General features: G+C 42.9%; 1 protein-coding gene across 6 annotated transcripts in view; it reads right to left on the bottom strand.

Annotated features, from left to right (window-relative positions):
* The window catches only part of LOC133975278 (transcription factor 4-like), a 146,508-nt gene that overhangs the window by 50,054 nt on the left and 81,004 nt on the right, over positions 1-15,450 (bottom strand). For 4 of the 6 annotated variants that reach the window (XM_062413188.1, XM_062413187.1, XM_062413190.1 and 1 more), the window contains one exon: positions 14,608-14,657. In XM_062413188.1, coding sequence (XP_062269172.1) covers positions 14,608-14,657 — 50 coding nt within the window. Of the gene's footprint in view, positions 1-2,130; positions 2,684-14,607; positions 14,658-15,450 lie in introns of those variants that run through there. The other 2 variants (XM_062413191.1, XM_062413192.1) reach the window with 2 other exon arrangements.

Genomic DNA, 15,450 nt, shown 5'->3' with positions numbered 1-15,450 from the left:
ATTCTGGTATTTGTGTGTTTGTGTGCCAGTGGACGACGGGTGTGAACAAGCTGTACACAGACACACACACTGAGACAGGGGGTTCAAGTGAAGATAGAAAGGAGCTTGGCACCGGATCAAGACCGTCGGCACAGTGTGCCATCCAGCAGCCAGCAGCCACCAAACAAAGCGGCGGTGGCACACCGAGCCCCGGAGCATCACCAAACTGAGAAACCCAGGCTCCGGGAAAAACCTGGCGAGATACAAAGAAGGCCCCGAGCTACGGCAAGAGAGCGGGTACAAGAAGCTCCACAGCCAGCGGCCGGACGGGGAGCCGGCAGCAAACAGAGGACGACTGTTGGTGAGGGTCTGCGCCGGGTTCCCAAACAACAGATGCTCTGTTTCTAACCGTCTGAGCACAGACGACTGAGTTCACGGTTAAAAGAAGAAAAAAAAAATCAAGGTCGAAGCAGAAAACATCTTTAAATTTTCTGTATTTTCATGAATTTGAATGGTTGGAATAAAATGTGGATACAGAGGAATTTTAAAACACAGACTAAATCCAAAAATTAAATAAAACTCAAGAGCTAAATCAAATCAGGGGCTGATACAAACTACAAAAATGCACAAAATCCAACTGTAAATTTTCTCTGCAAAATAAATCAAATATTGATTTCATGTTCTTTCTGCTGTTTCTAGATAAATGTCTGAATGGGGGGGGGGGCACTGGATCGTGTCTGAGGCCTTCAGCCTGAAGCTGATTCTTAATTCCATCAAACGTGAAACCGTTTAGTTCAGGAGAAAGTTCAGATTGTGAATCTTTGTCCTCCTGTCGTCTCTTTGCCTCTTTGTCTCCTCGTCTGTCTTCACTGAGATGAGGACAGACGCTCAGAGGACAGACACCACTTCACTGAGATGAAGACAGACGCTCAGAGGACAGACACTTCGCTGAGATGAAGACAGACGCTCAGAGGACAGACACTTCGCTGACAGGTGGAACCGGAGGAAATCCCAACCTTCCATCTTCACACGCTCCTGCTCCGACACCAGAACCCAGTGAAACCCAGTCACCAGCACTTCGCTGCTTTACACCCCCCCCCCCCCCCCTTCAATCACTTCATCCTGTTCCTGGTGTTTTACAGGTGAGGGGGGGGGGGGGGGGGGGGACTGGAGGAGAGACAGACAGGTTCACGGGAGGTCAGACAGCTTCACACGACCTGGACACATCTCTCACATCCAGACACTGTTTTAGATTATTAAACATAATTTAGAGCCTCATAGGATAAAATAAGAATTATGTGTACTTTACCTTTGTAGCAAATATTATTGTGTAATTGTATAATTTTAAAGGAATAAAGAGATGATAGATTTAGATTAAGCCTAATTAATGACAATGATCTTCTTTCTTACTTATAATAAAAAAAACATAAAACCTGATTTGAAGGTAAATTATTACAGAAAAAAATGTGGGAGAAAGGAAAATTAAAAAATCCTCAAGTCCTTGAATGAAACACAAAACCAAACAAATCCCTGATATCCACGTGTGCAACAAAAAAACATTAACACAATTAAATTAACGAAATGGCTCCTTTTCAACAATAATATCAAATATAACAATTATAAAATAAGATGGATTTGAAAGCGTCTGTTGCGCAGGAAATGGACAGACAACTCAGATATGGAACACATTTTTCCTCCAACAGCTGAGGTGCGTGTAGCGGACACACGCACGCACACACACACACACACACAGATACACACACGCACACACGCACATACTGTAAACACACATTCATCACATTTCACAGGAGTCCATCCAACGTATTTATCCAAGCGCTACGCGGCACAGTAGCCTCTCTACTGTCACACACACACACGCACAATCACACACACACACACACACACACACACTTTTATTCCCCTAGACAAACAACAGGCACCTTTTCCAAAAATAAACCCGGCGCACGGACACACACAGCTCACACTCGGTTCGCGCCTTGACGCGCGGCGCGGCTGAAGTTGGTGCGTAAAGATCCACACTCTTCACCTCCTCTCCTCCTCTCTCACCCCATCCTCTCTCTCGCTCTCTCTCTCCCTCTCTCCATCCCTCTCTCCCATGACTCCCACAGGAAGGAACAGAGTGAGTCTCACCGCTTTGCCGTTGTAGTAGTACATGAGTGAGCTGCCTGTCATCCCAGGGATGGTGTACGCACAATACATCGCTCCTCCGCAGGAAGACGCGCAACTCTTATTTCTCCTTCTCCTCCTCCTCCTCCTCCTCCTCTGTTTTATTTCTCTTCTCTTCTCCTGCTGTTCAGCGCCCTCCTCCCCTTCTCCTGCTCTTCTCCTTCTCTTCGTGAACTTTCTCTCCCAGGATGCTTGTTATGGTCTCGAACTCTCGCGGCTCCGCTGCGCGATTTTTTTCGACAATTCCTTCAGTTGCATTTTCCCATATGGCCGAGCCGAGGCACGCGCAATATGCAAAGCAGGAGGGAGAGAGGGAGGGAGGGAGGGAGAGCGAGGTGCCCCTCCCCTTCTCCCTCTCTCTCTCTCGCTCTCTCTCTCTCTCACTCCCTCACTTACTCACTCACACGCAGATATAAGCGCGCGCCCGCGTGGAAAATGCACGGAGAGAGAGGCTGGGACGTAGCTCGTGCACGCGCAGACACACACGCCGACACTCTTTCAACTTTCCACAATAAATCTGGAAACCATCCCTCCATCTTCTCTCTGTCTCTCTCTCTCTCTCTCTCTCTCTCTCTCTCTCTCTCTCTCCCCTTTGAACTGAGCTGAATATTCACTTTTTCCACAGAGCTTCTTTCAACACACCCTCCTCCTCCTCCTCCTCCTCTTCTTCTTCTTCCCCTGTCTCATTCTGTCCTCTCTTCCTCTCTCCCTCCCTCGTTTCCTCCCTCGTTTCCTCCCCTCCACCCTGGTGTTGAACAGGTTCATGACAGTTTACAGGTTTTATCTTGTCAACTTTGACTAAAACCCAACTCGACCATCTGATCCTCTCCACCTACGTTTCCTGTTAGAGTGGATTTTATTCCTCTCTCTCTTTTATGTGGTCTATACCAATTATATTGATCTGTATATAATTTTCTCTGCACCCTACAAGTTAAATCATCTAGTAAACATTTAGCAGCAAATGGTTTTCACTATGACAAAGTCAAATTGACATTAATTCAATTGTGTTATATTTGTTGTACCAGTAAAATTGACCATAACTGATCATTAAATCAATCCTACAACAATGTGTGGGTTGATATGGTGACCACCCACCATATGACGGTGGGGCGATGGTCAGTTGTCAACTTGAGTGACAGACAGCTACACACAGACAGGACAGCTGTTTTATTATCATCACCTTTACACAAATATTAAAAACAATGTTAAGTCTCAAATTGTCCAATAGGAGGCGCCATAATAACTCAGGTTCATTGATTGGAATTAATGTTAAAATGCTACTGTTACTTTAGTCGCACACACCTGACTGGGGTTGTTGTGTTGTGGAGCTGAAATATGTCTGTGTTGAGACAAAAATAAATAAAGTGTGCGTTCAATCCCAACAAGATTTGACTCAGAGAGGTCACATGGTGTCGTGAGTGTGTGTCCGGACAGAGGTTTGAGCACAGACCCACAATCTGACGACAACAAGAGATAGAGAGAGAATTATTCTCCATGAAGTTTTTATTTTTATTGGTTTGTTTAATAATCTACAACTTAAATCCTGTATAAAATCAAATATAAAAATACCCGCTACAACTTTGAACTGTTTGTGTCATTGCAGTGATCTTTAGTCAAATGTACACAATCTGTAATTTAGTTTTACAGAAAGTTGGAGACAGGAGACTGATGGGGGGGGGGGGGGGCTTGACGGGCCAATGAAACGATTGAGTAATCTGAGCCCACGCCAGGATAACCCTGATGACATCACCAGTTTGTTTCTCCAACTGGTCACACGGGTCAAGCTGTTCTAACCATGACTGGTGAACGGAGGTTCAGAATGAGTGGAATGTCCCTTAAAAAAAACAGACTGATGAAAAGAGAGATAGAAAATGAGAGGAGGAGGAGGAGGAGAAGAGAGGCAGTTACCGAACCAGTCAGACAGATTCAGTCGTCCAAATTTCATATTAACATTGTCATCATTCATCCTATTCAAACAAATAATAGACTCCAAAACAAGCAGACCTCCCAAAACTCTCTCTCTATATAACTCCCTCTCTCTCTCTCTATCCCGCTATCACTCTCCCTCGCTCTCTCTCTTCTTTCGGCTTTAATTTGATTAAAAAGCGAGCTGCAGGAAGGGGAGGGAGGGCTGATGCACATCTAATAAGTGGACCATCTGTCTGCAGCGCTGGCTGGCTCCCAGCATTGTACCCAACCAGACTGCATGGGAAATGAAGGGAGAGATGGGCGAGACAGAGGGAGGGATGGAGAGATGCAGGAGCGAGAGGAAAAGGAAAAGGGAGAAGGGAAGGAGAGATGGTAGAACCCCAAAAAAGTGACCCGGTTGAGGCAAAAGAAGCAGAGACAGCGTTTTTAATTTAGTCTGACGGCTGCTTGGTCAACAAACCTGCGGAGGAGACGAAGAAGAATGAAGAGGAGGATGAGGTGGAAGAGGAGGAGAGGAAAGAGGGAGGAGAGGTGATGACAGAACAAAAGAAAGAATGAAACGTAAGGAGAAATTTAAGGGAAGGAAAGAAGAAGAGAGGAGACAGTGAGTGATGGACAAACAAAAAGATGAAGAGGAGGTAGAGGAGGAGTGGAGGATAGGGGAGGAAAAAGAAGGGATGAGATGAAGAGGAGACAGAAGTGAAGGAGGAGAGTCATTTAAAAACTCATTGACCTTTGAACTTAAGGTAGTATTGTCTATTCTGAGCACATGCACCAACCGTCCTCACTATTTAAGGTGGATCAGAGACAGACAGCTACAGATGTCAAAGGTCAAAGGTCATAAATGGGACTTTTTCTTTCCTCCTTCCTCCCTCACCACCCGCTCTTTCTTTCTCCCTCGTCCTCCCTCCCTCCCTCACTCTTCCTCCCTACAGGTGACAGTTCATTCCTTGTTGAATTATAATCGGACAGGATTTTATTTCTCACACTTAGTCTCTCTCTCTCTTCTCTGCTCCTCTGTCTTTCTCAGTGTCTCTCGCCCTTTCCCAACATCTCCCACGGAGGTGAAGGTGATTTGGAAACAGAGGAAAAGTCAAAGAGCTGAAAAGCAGATGATGGATGAAGTGATGTCGTGTTTTCAACGTCTGTAACAGACAAACACTAAATCGGATAAAATGATAAAGAGAGAGAGAGAGTTCAGATACTTTTTATAATAAAGTAGTGTTTGTTCAGTGTGTATATGTATTTGTTCTAATGTATATTTAATACTGTATTTCAGTGGTGTTAAGTTTCCACAGTCGCAGCAACAGGTGACTAAAGAAACACGTCTTCACAACGCTAACGCACAGAAGAAATGATGTTGTAAGAATTCTCTACAATCAAAGTCCACGTTGTTTACTGTGGGACACGTTGTTTACTGTGGGACACGTTGTTTACTGTGGGACACGTTGTTTACTGGGGGACACGTTGTTTACTGTGGGACACGTTGTTCACTGTGGGACACGTTGTTCACTGTGGTACACGTCGTTTAGTGTGGGACACGTGTGAGCTTCGATTTTGCCTCATGTCCACCACGTTGGCTGTTGTGCGTCTCCATGGCAGAGGACATGTTTTTGGATTGTGTCCTGGTTCATGTGTCGTCCTGTGACGGACCACAGCCCACGCTCCTGAGCCTCTGAACCCTGCAAACACACAAACTGCTGATGACACACCACTTTGTGTGGTGCAGAGTCGACAACATTTACTGGTGGGGGGCTCTAACCCCCGGTACCTGGCTTACTGATGAGCCGTCCCCCAAAGCATGATGGGAATTCTTTCCACGGCCAAAACAAACGAGAACTCACAGAAGAGTAAATGAAAAATCAATTAAATTAATGAACACACTTTCTTATTTTCAGATTCTACACTCGTGTCTGATGCAGTTTAAGGTGTGACTAATGAGGCATTGTTGTAATGAGTAATGTAACTAATTACTTTTCTTGTTGAGTAATTAGTAAAGTTATTTAATTACCTTTCATATGAGTAACATGTAATGAATAATAATTCAATCCATTTTCACTGGAGCGTTATACAGACAGGCGGATAGACAGATAGATAGATAGATAGATAGATAGATAGATAGATAGATAGATAGATAGATAGATAGATAGATAGATAGATAGATAGATGGATAGAGAGATAGATAGAGAGATAGATAGAGAGAGAGATAGATGAAATAAAATAAGAAGTAGAGTTCTTCATTATCTCGCTCGTGTAATCAGGATAAAAACCTGACATGGCCTCACTTTTGACAAAAAAATATAAAAATCAGAAGCTAATTTTCCTCCAAAATACAAACTGTGAGAGAGAGAGAGAGAGAGAGAGAGAGAGAGAGAGAGGGAGAGAGAGAGAGAGAGAGAGAGAGAGAACCAAAGTGTTTGGAGAGGGTGTGTAAGTGTCTGAAGGTGTGTGTGTGTGTCTGTGTGTGTGTGAATGAGCGAGCGCTGCTGCACGCTAATTATGTATGCATGATTTAATCTGCAACTCAATAATATGCAAATATATTCATATGTTAGTTTCTTAATTAAAAATGCAAAGCAGCCCTTATGGTGATTTTTCTGTGATTTTCTTTTTCAGCCCAACAAACGGAAGATTTTGAGAAATTTCAACAAATTGGAAGGAAGCGTTACAGCGGGGGGGCGGGGGGGGGGGGACAGGTAAAAAAAAAACTAAACAGCAAAGAAATGTCCTACTTCAACTTCCTGTTGTGATATCAAAAGGAGGAAGTGGAGGAGGAGGAGGAGGAGGAGGAGGAGGGGACTAACTTGTTGAGGATGAAGTTTCTGATATCACCTCATGGACATGTTAAAGACATGTATGACTTCAGAGACTTTTGAGAAGGTGCTTTAAATGTTAGACGGGTTTTTTTCTGAATAAAGTTCACGTCAACATCTTTGTTAAATCACAACACAAACAAACATGGAGACTGATCTCAGCTGAAGTCTGTCGACACAAAGACACGTGAATTCAGCGGATATTTATAAAACTCTTTATCAAGATGGACGACACGAAGTGGAGCCTGAACCTGATCGCCCCCTGGTGGTTGGCAGCAGTACAGGTCCTGTTAGCAGATGGGATATGAACAAGCTAGTTCTTATCAGGCTGATGTTCATGTTTCTGATAAGTTTGGTTGGAACAAGGTCAAACACATTTCTAACTTGACCCCATGTGGTTCTCGTGGGATGTGATCAGTAATCATAGCGTTTTCTAACTCATGCTAAGCTAACATCCGCTAATCAGCTGTCTGGAAAATGTGTCTTCACTTTGTTTGGATCAGAAAAGTTTCAAACACTGTTTTGTTGTTTCAGACATTTCTGAGAAAGTTTGAACAATTTTTCAAAGTTCATTTTACTTGTCGAACAAAGACAAACAAAGTATTTAAGAGCGTCCATCCTAGCCACTGGCTGAGGTGAAATGCATGCTGGGACACTCTCTGGTTGTGGTGTGGAGCCCGGCGTCTGGCTGCCGCTCGGCGCTCTGTGTTCAGGTGTACGCTACACAGAGCGTGTTCGGAATCAAACCGTGATTAAAGATGAAGCTACTCTGCTCCACCGACATGTACTACAGCCACAAGACAGGGTGTGTGTGTATGGTGTGTGTATGTGTGTGTGTGAGAGAGTGAGTGATTGTGTGAGTGTGTGTGTGTGTGTGTGTTATGAGGCTGATATTCACATTGCTAACACGCAGGCTTTGGTGAAGCCACTGATCTCATTAGAACAAGGTTTAAAAAAACAGCCGCTTGTTTCATTAACCCCCCCCCCCTTCTCTGTTTACACCTCCTTCTTTCTTTCTTTCTTTATTTCTTTCTTTCTACTTTAGTTATTATTTTTCCTCCTTTGTTTCTTGCTTCTCTTTCTGTTTTTCTTGAGTAAGTTTTCACAGTGGATTCTAATGTTGTTGTTTTTGCTGCTCTATGGACAGAGGTTAATTTTGCTCTTTTGAAACTCTATCATGTATTTGGAGTCAAATGGCCGCCCCATGGTGGTCGGACGTCCTGAGGATTCTCCTGCTGGGATCTGACCTTCCAGAACCTTCCTGATCTTCTTCTTTTAAAAGGTGTTTAGGACAGAAGGTGAGGAAGACATGCAGCAAAGAGCTGAAGGCTGGAATTGAACCTGCTGCACGAGGGTTCAAACATCTGTATGTGGGGCGCCCGCTTTACCAAGTGGAGAAAACTTAATAACTACGTGTTAAAGCTCAAACAGACGTCAAACTGCAGAAAGTGTGTTAAATAAAAACGTTTTGACAACAACAACAAAAACAACAGATACTCGAGTCTCGTTTTTTGGATCCTGGGAATGATAATGTCATTTTTCAAAGTAAAGGATCATAATATTCCAATATCCTGTCCACAGTGAAAAATCTGATTTTTGTTTAGTAGTTTTAATAAAGCTGTAACACCTTGTTAAGTTAAATATGATTTTACTCCGTCCAAAAAACAACTGAGGGTAAACGTGGAGCAGGACTGAGTTTAAACCGCTGAGAAAAGACGAGTGAGAAATATTGATCAGTTTTTGTCACCACAATAATGTGTGTGTGTGTGTGTGTGTGTGTCTGTGTGTGTGTGTGTGTGTGTGAGAGCGACAACATGTGATATTCATCGTAGGCTTGGAGAGAATCAGTGTCACTCTCTGCTGCCTGTTACTGCAGCCAAATATTTGGCTCAGGAATGTACAGGGGAACATTCACTTGTGCAGCAGGCGTCCATTGTGTCTCTGTGCGTGTGTGTGTGTGTGTGTGTGTGTGTGTGTGTGTTTGGAGGTCTTTGTAGAAGCCAAATGTCCTCACAAGGACAGAAAGGCGATGGTGATCTTCAAGCTGAGGTCATTTCACTGTCAATGAAGCTCTGAATGAAGCGGAGGTCAGATGAAGGATATGAACGACTAACTGGTCGACCTGGGAAAGGACGTCTACACCAGTTTGATAATGTGGCCTGTGGCCCAGGGACACATGTGGACTGGATGAGCCGGGAGTCGAACCACCGAGCCTCAGAGTTATGTCCTGATTCAATGTCCATTAACCACAACTACAACTATATAATAATAATAATAATAATAACAATAATAATAATAATAATAATAATAATAATAATAATAAAGACTATACAGCCTGAGGAAATCTTCAAGAAAACTCCAAGTTCGTTCAAACTGAGCTCAAGTTAAATCAAATAAATTAATTTAATATTTTCTGCTTTATCTAAATATTAATTTCAAAGGAATCTCAGCAAAGTCAAAGTCTTCACATGTGAATTCATGTTTATCTGCATGTGTGTGTGTGTGTGTGTGTGTGTGTGTGTGTGTGTTAAGGGTCTTGGTTTGTGTCAAACAAAACTTCTCTTTGGGGACAAAGAGGCGCTGCACTAACAACACATGCACACACACATGCATGCACACAAACACTCGACAATACGCAGCAATACACACAAACGGATGCCTTGTAATTCAATTAGCAGTTTCCCATCTGACACAAAATGGCGGCCATGGCGCAGCAGTGCGGGACACAGAGATCCGAGTAAATAGCACAACACACTTTCACACACACACACACGAGTATAGACACTTCTTTGTCATGTCAAAATAAAATATAAAATATTTATTTAAATTATTCCCAGTGTCAACAACGCAACTTAGATTCTGTTTTTAAAGGTTTGTTTCAAAGAACATGGAATTTTATCATAACTATATCTCTATATACTGTAGGGATAAGAGAGACATAAGTAAGTGGACAGGGGTTATTTGTATGTCCCAGTCAACAGCTTCTGGTTTCACTGGGACTCAAGACTGAACCTGATCTATAACCACACGTTCATCCTGAAGACAGGAAATTCCAGGATGCTACAGCAGCAGATGAATGCCCATGTTCTAAATGACACACACAACCATCACACAAAACTACACAATGTGCTTTGTATTTCTCACCTTGAAGCCAAACCTGTAAATCTATATTTAAAGAAAGAAGAATATAAATCTGGGTTCAACAGTTTCTCTCTCCACTGAACACGAAGCACAAACACTTCACAGACGTCACAGCCCAACGCTGGTTGTGTAGTAGGGTCTTCTGTGGTTCCTGGGCCCACCTGAAGGGGGCAGTACGACTCACCAAACCACTACCCTGGACCCCCCCACCCCACCCCCTCCATCACCACCACCCTCCATTCCCATCCCTCCTCCACCCGCAGCCTACTGGGGACTGCTGGCTCTCCTACTGTGCCTTCTGCAAGACCTGGCGTAATTTAATTAACGCTGTCGACTTTAAACAAAACCACATCTGAGCCGAGGAGAGGGGGGGGGGGAGATCGCCCCCCCGGTCAGATCGCTCAGAGGGTTTCTTCGAGTTTGGTTTTAAAAGAAAAGTTCTGAAAAGAGAAACTTCGGAGGAGTGAAGGTTGATGAAACTGATTGTTTAGGTTTAAACTAAAATATTCAAGGTCAGGGACAAATGGGATTTGTATGTATTGTTGTTCGATATTGTTGTTGTTTTTATATTATTGTTTTTATATTGTTGTTTGTACAGTGCACCAGCCACACCAAGGCAATTTCCTGTACGTGCAAATAAACATGGCAATAAAAAGAATTCGGATTCTCTTTCGGATTCTGATTTTGGAAGTTTATCTCTCACAAATGATAAAAATTTTACAGAAATAATATTTTCTTGGTAAATTTTACATCAATTTGAAGAACTTATGAACTCAATTGACCAAATTAAACACTTGTGCAGAATAGATCTTACAATAAATGATGATAACTGCACAAGTCACTAATACAATTGTTGAACTTCTTAAACCAGATCCGTTACAAGTTTTCATTTGTTCTACTTTTCTTCTGAAGGTTAAAAATGACAAATGAACAGGGGGAAGAAATATTTTGTCAAACGCATAATTGATATTAAAGGACATGTTTTTATAGAAATGCGCGATGTTGATCATAAAGCAGAATTTAGACTCTTCTCATCTGCTTCAAATCAATTTCAGAGCCAAAATATACAAACAGGATAATCTGGATCATATTAAAAATCACCTTCATTTAATCCGATTTGGCAAAATCTAACAATTTAAGAACATAACAGTTTTATGAGCAGCGTCGACTTTATTAAAAATATAAATCAAAAGTTTGTCTTGTTGTTGTAACTCGTGTCATTAGATTGTTTCACGTTAAATCACCTTCACATGTGAAACACCACCGAGGACGATCAGTGACACTCACACACACGTTAATGACCCCACTGCCACTGTGTGTGTGTGTGTGTGTGTGTGTACCAGTGTGTGTGTGCAGGAAAAGAGAAGAACATTAAGAGACTAATAATGAACATTAAAATCACTTGCTCTGACATTTCATTTCTATTTCATGTGATGGCTTCATTTTCATGGTTTCACTGTGGCCATTGATAATCTTGATAAATGCAGCGTGTGTGTGTGTCTGTGTGTGTGTGTGTGTGTGTTTTTGTTTATTCCATCAGCATTAGCAAAGCTCTGAGGACGCGACAGAGACTCTATCAGCGCGAACAACAAATGAACTAAAACAATGATATCTATGAAAGAAAAAATAAAAGTGCCGTTATCCTCCCAACACAACACAGACACACAACAGCGAGGCGCCGCACTGCAACCTGCTAATGTTAGCAACGCACGCCTAATTTCCTTTTGATTACAAAGACGTCCCACGCTCTCCTCTCAAGTGACGTTTAATTGTTTCTCAAAGTAAATCATCAACTCAGCAAACTAAATTTGACAAATAGCAATAACAAACTTGCAGCGCAGGGAGAGGAGAGGGAGGAGGAGGAGGAGGAGGAGGAGGAGGAGGAGGAGGAGGAGGAGGGGGGGGAATTAATTAATTAAAGTAAGGAAAAAAAGGAAAAGAGGAGCCGTCGCCTGCAGTGGATGTGAAACAAGACTTTTTGCCTTTAAATGAAGTGAAGAGCAATTAAGTGACACTTCATCCTCAAACAAACTGTAGAGATGAGAATAAAGGAAGAATCAAAAAAGGCTTCAAAATGAATTAAATCCTCAAACAAACTGTACGAGATGTTGAGAATATGCAGGAACAGAGAAATCAGCGTGAGAAAATATATAAAAACAATAAAGAATTCAGTAAAAACGATAAAAACGTGACAAAATCGACGCCAGAAATCTGCCCCTAGTGGCCTCAATCAACCAGTGCAGCTTGTAACACAACAAACCTAACGAGCAGGAAACAGTTTCCGTCTTTGAAGCTTCGTCACGAGGCCGAGAAGATTCAGACGATTTAAAATATTTTGTTTCTTCCTCGTTTAACAATTTTAACCATTCCATTTAAAACAATTAAATGAATACAAAACTTATACTCAAGTCCAGTTATGGATTTTTGTGATGATGCTTCTTGTCTGAAAAATACAAGTCCATGTAAAAAATGTAAATTCAATTTAGAAAGAAGAAAATCCAAAATCCAAGATCAATATCAGAAAAGCCATAAAAGCTTCACAGGACAACAATCAGATTAGGATCTAATCAATAAATCAATTTCATAATGTAATCAGGATTTTAAAAAGCTTCACTGATGCTTTCTGTTTCTCTAGAGGCCGAGCGGCTGGAGGCAGAAACAAAGATCCCGTCTCAGCCTCATTGTCTCTGACGCTCCGTCCCAGACAGAACCAACAGAGACAGAGACACCGAGCAGCAGGACACGTCCAATCAGACGCGTGAAGGCCCAGTTCATGGGGACATTTCAGCTTCTTGTCTGGACGGCGAGAGGAAGTCGATCCGTCTTCATCCAGCAGCTCTCGACCGATCCTCACTTCTCTCCACCTAAACATCCGCAGAGCGTTCGATGCCCGTGATGTACCGTACGCAGATGTCACCGTGTCATCGCCCCGGATCCCACACACGTCTGCTACATGGCAGCGCCTCCATGTCGGGGGACACGTATGACATGTCTCAGAGCCGTCATGTTAAAGCACCAGGATGTTTAACACTCAGCTGTTTTCACATTAAAGGTTCTTACATCACGTTTTCTTTTCTCCACAGGAAACAGTTCATTCTTCACCTTCACACACAAAAACAAAACAAACCTCCACCTCCACTTTTCTGTCCTTTTCTCTTTCCTCACCTCTTTCCCTTCACCCCCTCTTTCCTCCCACACCCCCCGGGCTGCTGAGGTTGATATAGACACAGAGAGACGGGGGACGGGGGGACGGGGGGGGGGGAGAAGGAGAACCCCCATGCCGAGCCAGAACCGCCGCTCGCACCTCGAACATTCAGCCGTCGTTAACAAGTCACTCAGGAGGTCAGCGTGAGGAGAAGAAACTCTCCACATTAGAAAACTGGTTAAAAACTAAATCTGACATAAATCTATGATATTTACTTTAAATTATCTTTCACTGTCAGTCATCACAATAATTTTCTCTGGATTTAACGATTGATGAAATCCAGTAAAATGAATTATGGTTAAAGAAACAGAGAGAAAATCAGCAAAATGTAAAATGTCTTTAATTCTCCAAAACTAAGGAAAATGTCAAAATTCAGAGGAAGGAACAAGCAAATAAATAAAAATAGACAATTTATTTCTTTTAGAACGACACGTTGTTCTAACAGCAGTTTGTTATTTGGTCGATTAATGAATCTGAACCTGAGCTGAGTGAAGTCGTCCAATCACCAGCTTCGATTCCAAACAAGAACAAAACCCAGAAACCTGATCGACCAATCAGTGTGAAGAGCTTCACACACTCAGACTGGACTCAACTCATTTGTACCTTTAAATATCAAATACTGAATGTCTTCATAGGAAATGCTTCCATTGAGAAATACAGTAAATTCAAGTTTTAATATTTGTTTTAAATTCACTTCATCACGTTCGTGGATCATTTTTATGAAATGATTCTTTGCTTTTGTCTTTTAACGGTGGATTATTCACTGGGGGGTAAAAAGTCTTCCGGCTGATTCCTGAACAACAGGAGCAGAGAACCGGGAGCCGACAGCTGTTCGATTCCCGGTCGCCTCCGACGGCGGCGCCAGCGTCACGTCCGCACGTCCACAAAACCAGTTCACTACAACTTTGAGTTTCATCAGGATTAATACAACTCCAACACTTCAGTCCAGAATTCAGATCCAACCAGTGATTCAGAAATTGAACAATAAATGAATCAATAAAAGAGGAAACGGAGAACAACATTTTAAATATATGTTTTTGTTTAAATTTCTTAAAAAATATAATTTAACTTTACAAAGAAAATGTTATTTCTACATTTCTTTACGTTTAGATCATTTCTCTAACGTGTGATTATTTATTCTGGTCTTAACGTCGTCCAGTTAAATAAACAGGAACATTCACCACGGAGCCAACAGCTGTTTGCTTCCAGCTTTCGCCCGACAGACACACAAACACACAACGACGACAATTTGCCTCTTTTTCTTTCCCAGCTACACAACCAGCCGAGTGACGCAGCGGCGACGCCTCACAAACAACAACAACAACAGGAACAAAATGGCATGTGGTCACTTACTGAGGACGGCAAGCCGGGGGGGACCTTCCGCACTTTTTTTGTGTGAATCTCTGAAAGAAAAAAAACAAACAAAACACAAGATGAGACCTGAGAAGCTTCGGAGGCCGAGGCGGCTCGACTCGTCTGAACCGGATCGATCGGCCTCAGACGAGGAGCGAGGCGGCGAGGCCACGTTTCCCCCCCGCGCCGCTTTGTTTACAAAAGAAAAAGACTTCAGTGCAAACAAGCAGCAGGAAATCAGACGCAGGACATAAAGACGGGACACAAGAAAAGGACAGGAGTGATTTTTCTCTTTCTGATGAAAGGAGGGGGGGGGGGGCAGTGACATGTTTATATTATTTCTCAGGGTTCCTCTCAAGGGGAGCCAGGGAGCAGTCTATTAACTGGGAAGGTGAGACTTTGATGGAAAAATGAAAGAGCATGTTTCTTTTTTTGGGGCCGAAATTGGCCGAGAGACAATGTGTGTCTGTGTGTGTCTGTGTGTCTGTGTGTGTGAGTGTGTGTTTGTGTTCCTTGCAAGGCTAACACTACCAAGGCTACATGGCAGCCACCATTGTCCTGCTTTTTAAAAGACTTCCTTGTATTTTCTTTTCTTAAAGTCTCCTTTGAAAACACACTCACTCTCTCACACACACACACACACGGACAAACAGGATGGTCACACACAGTCACACACAGTCACACACACACACACAATGTCCGGCCTTCTGAGCGGCCATGTTTCAGGCAGCGGCGGTGAACTGGGATTTCACTGCAGCCGCTGCAGAGTGTGTGTTTGGACTGGTGAGGACAGATCATCATCCGGCTGTGAGATGAACAAGCTGCTTTACCTCTGCTGCTGTC

This window comes from Platichthys flesus, chromosome 19, assembly GCF_949316205.1.
Source record: "Platichthys flesus chromosome 19, fPlaFle2.1, whole genome shotgun sequence".
Classification (NCBI taxonomy): Eukaryota; Metazoa; Chordata; class Actinopteri; order Pleuronectiformes; family Pleuronectidae; genus Platichthys; species Platichthys flesus.
The sequence above is the reverse complement of the archived record's forward strand: the minus strand, read 5'-3'. Positions and strand labels throughout refer to the sequence as shown.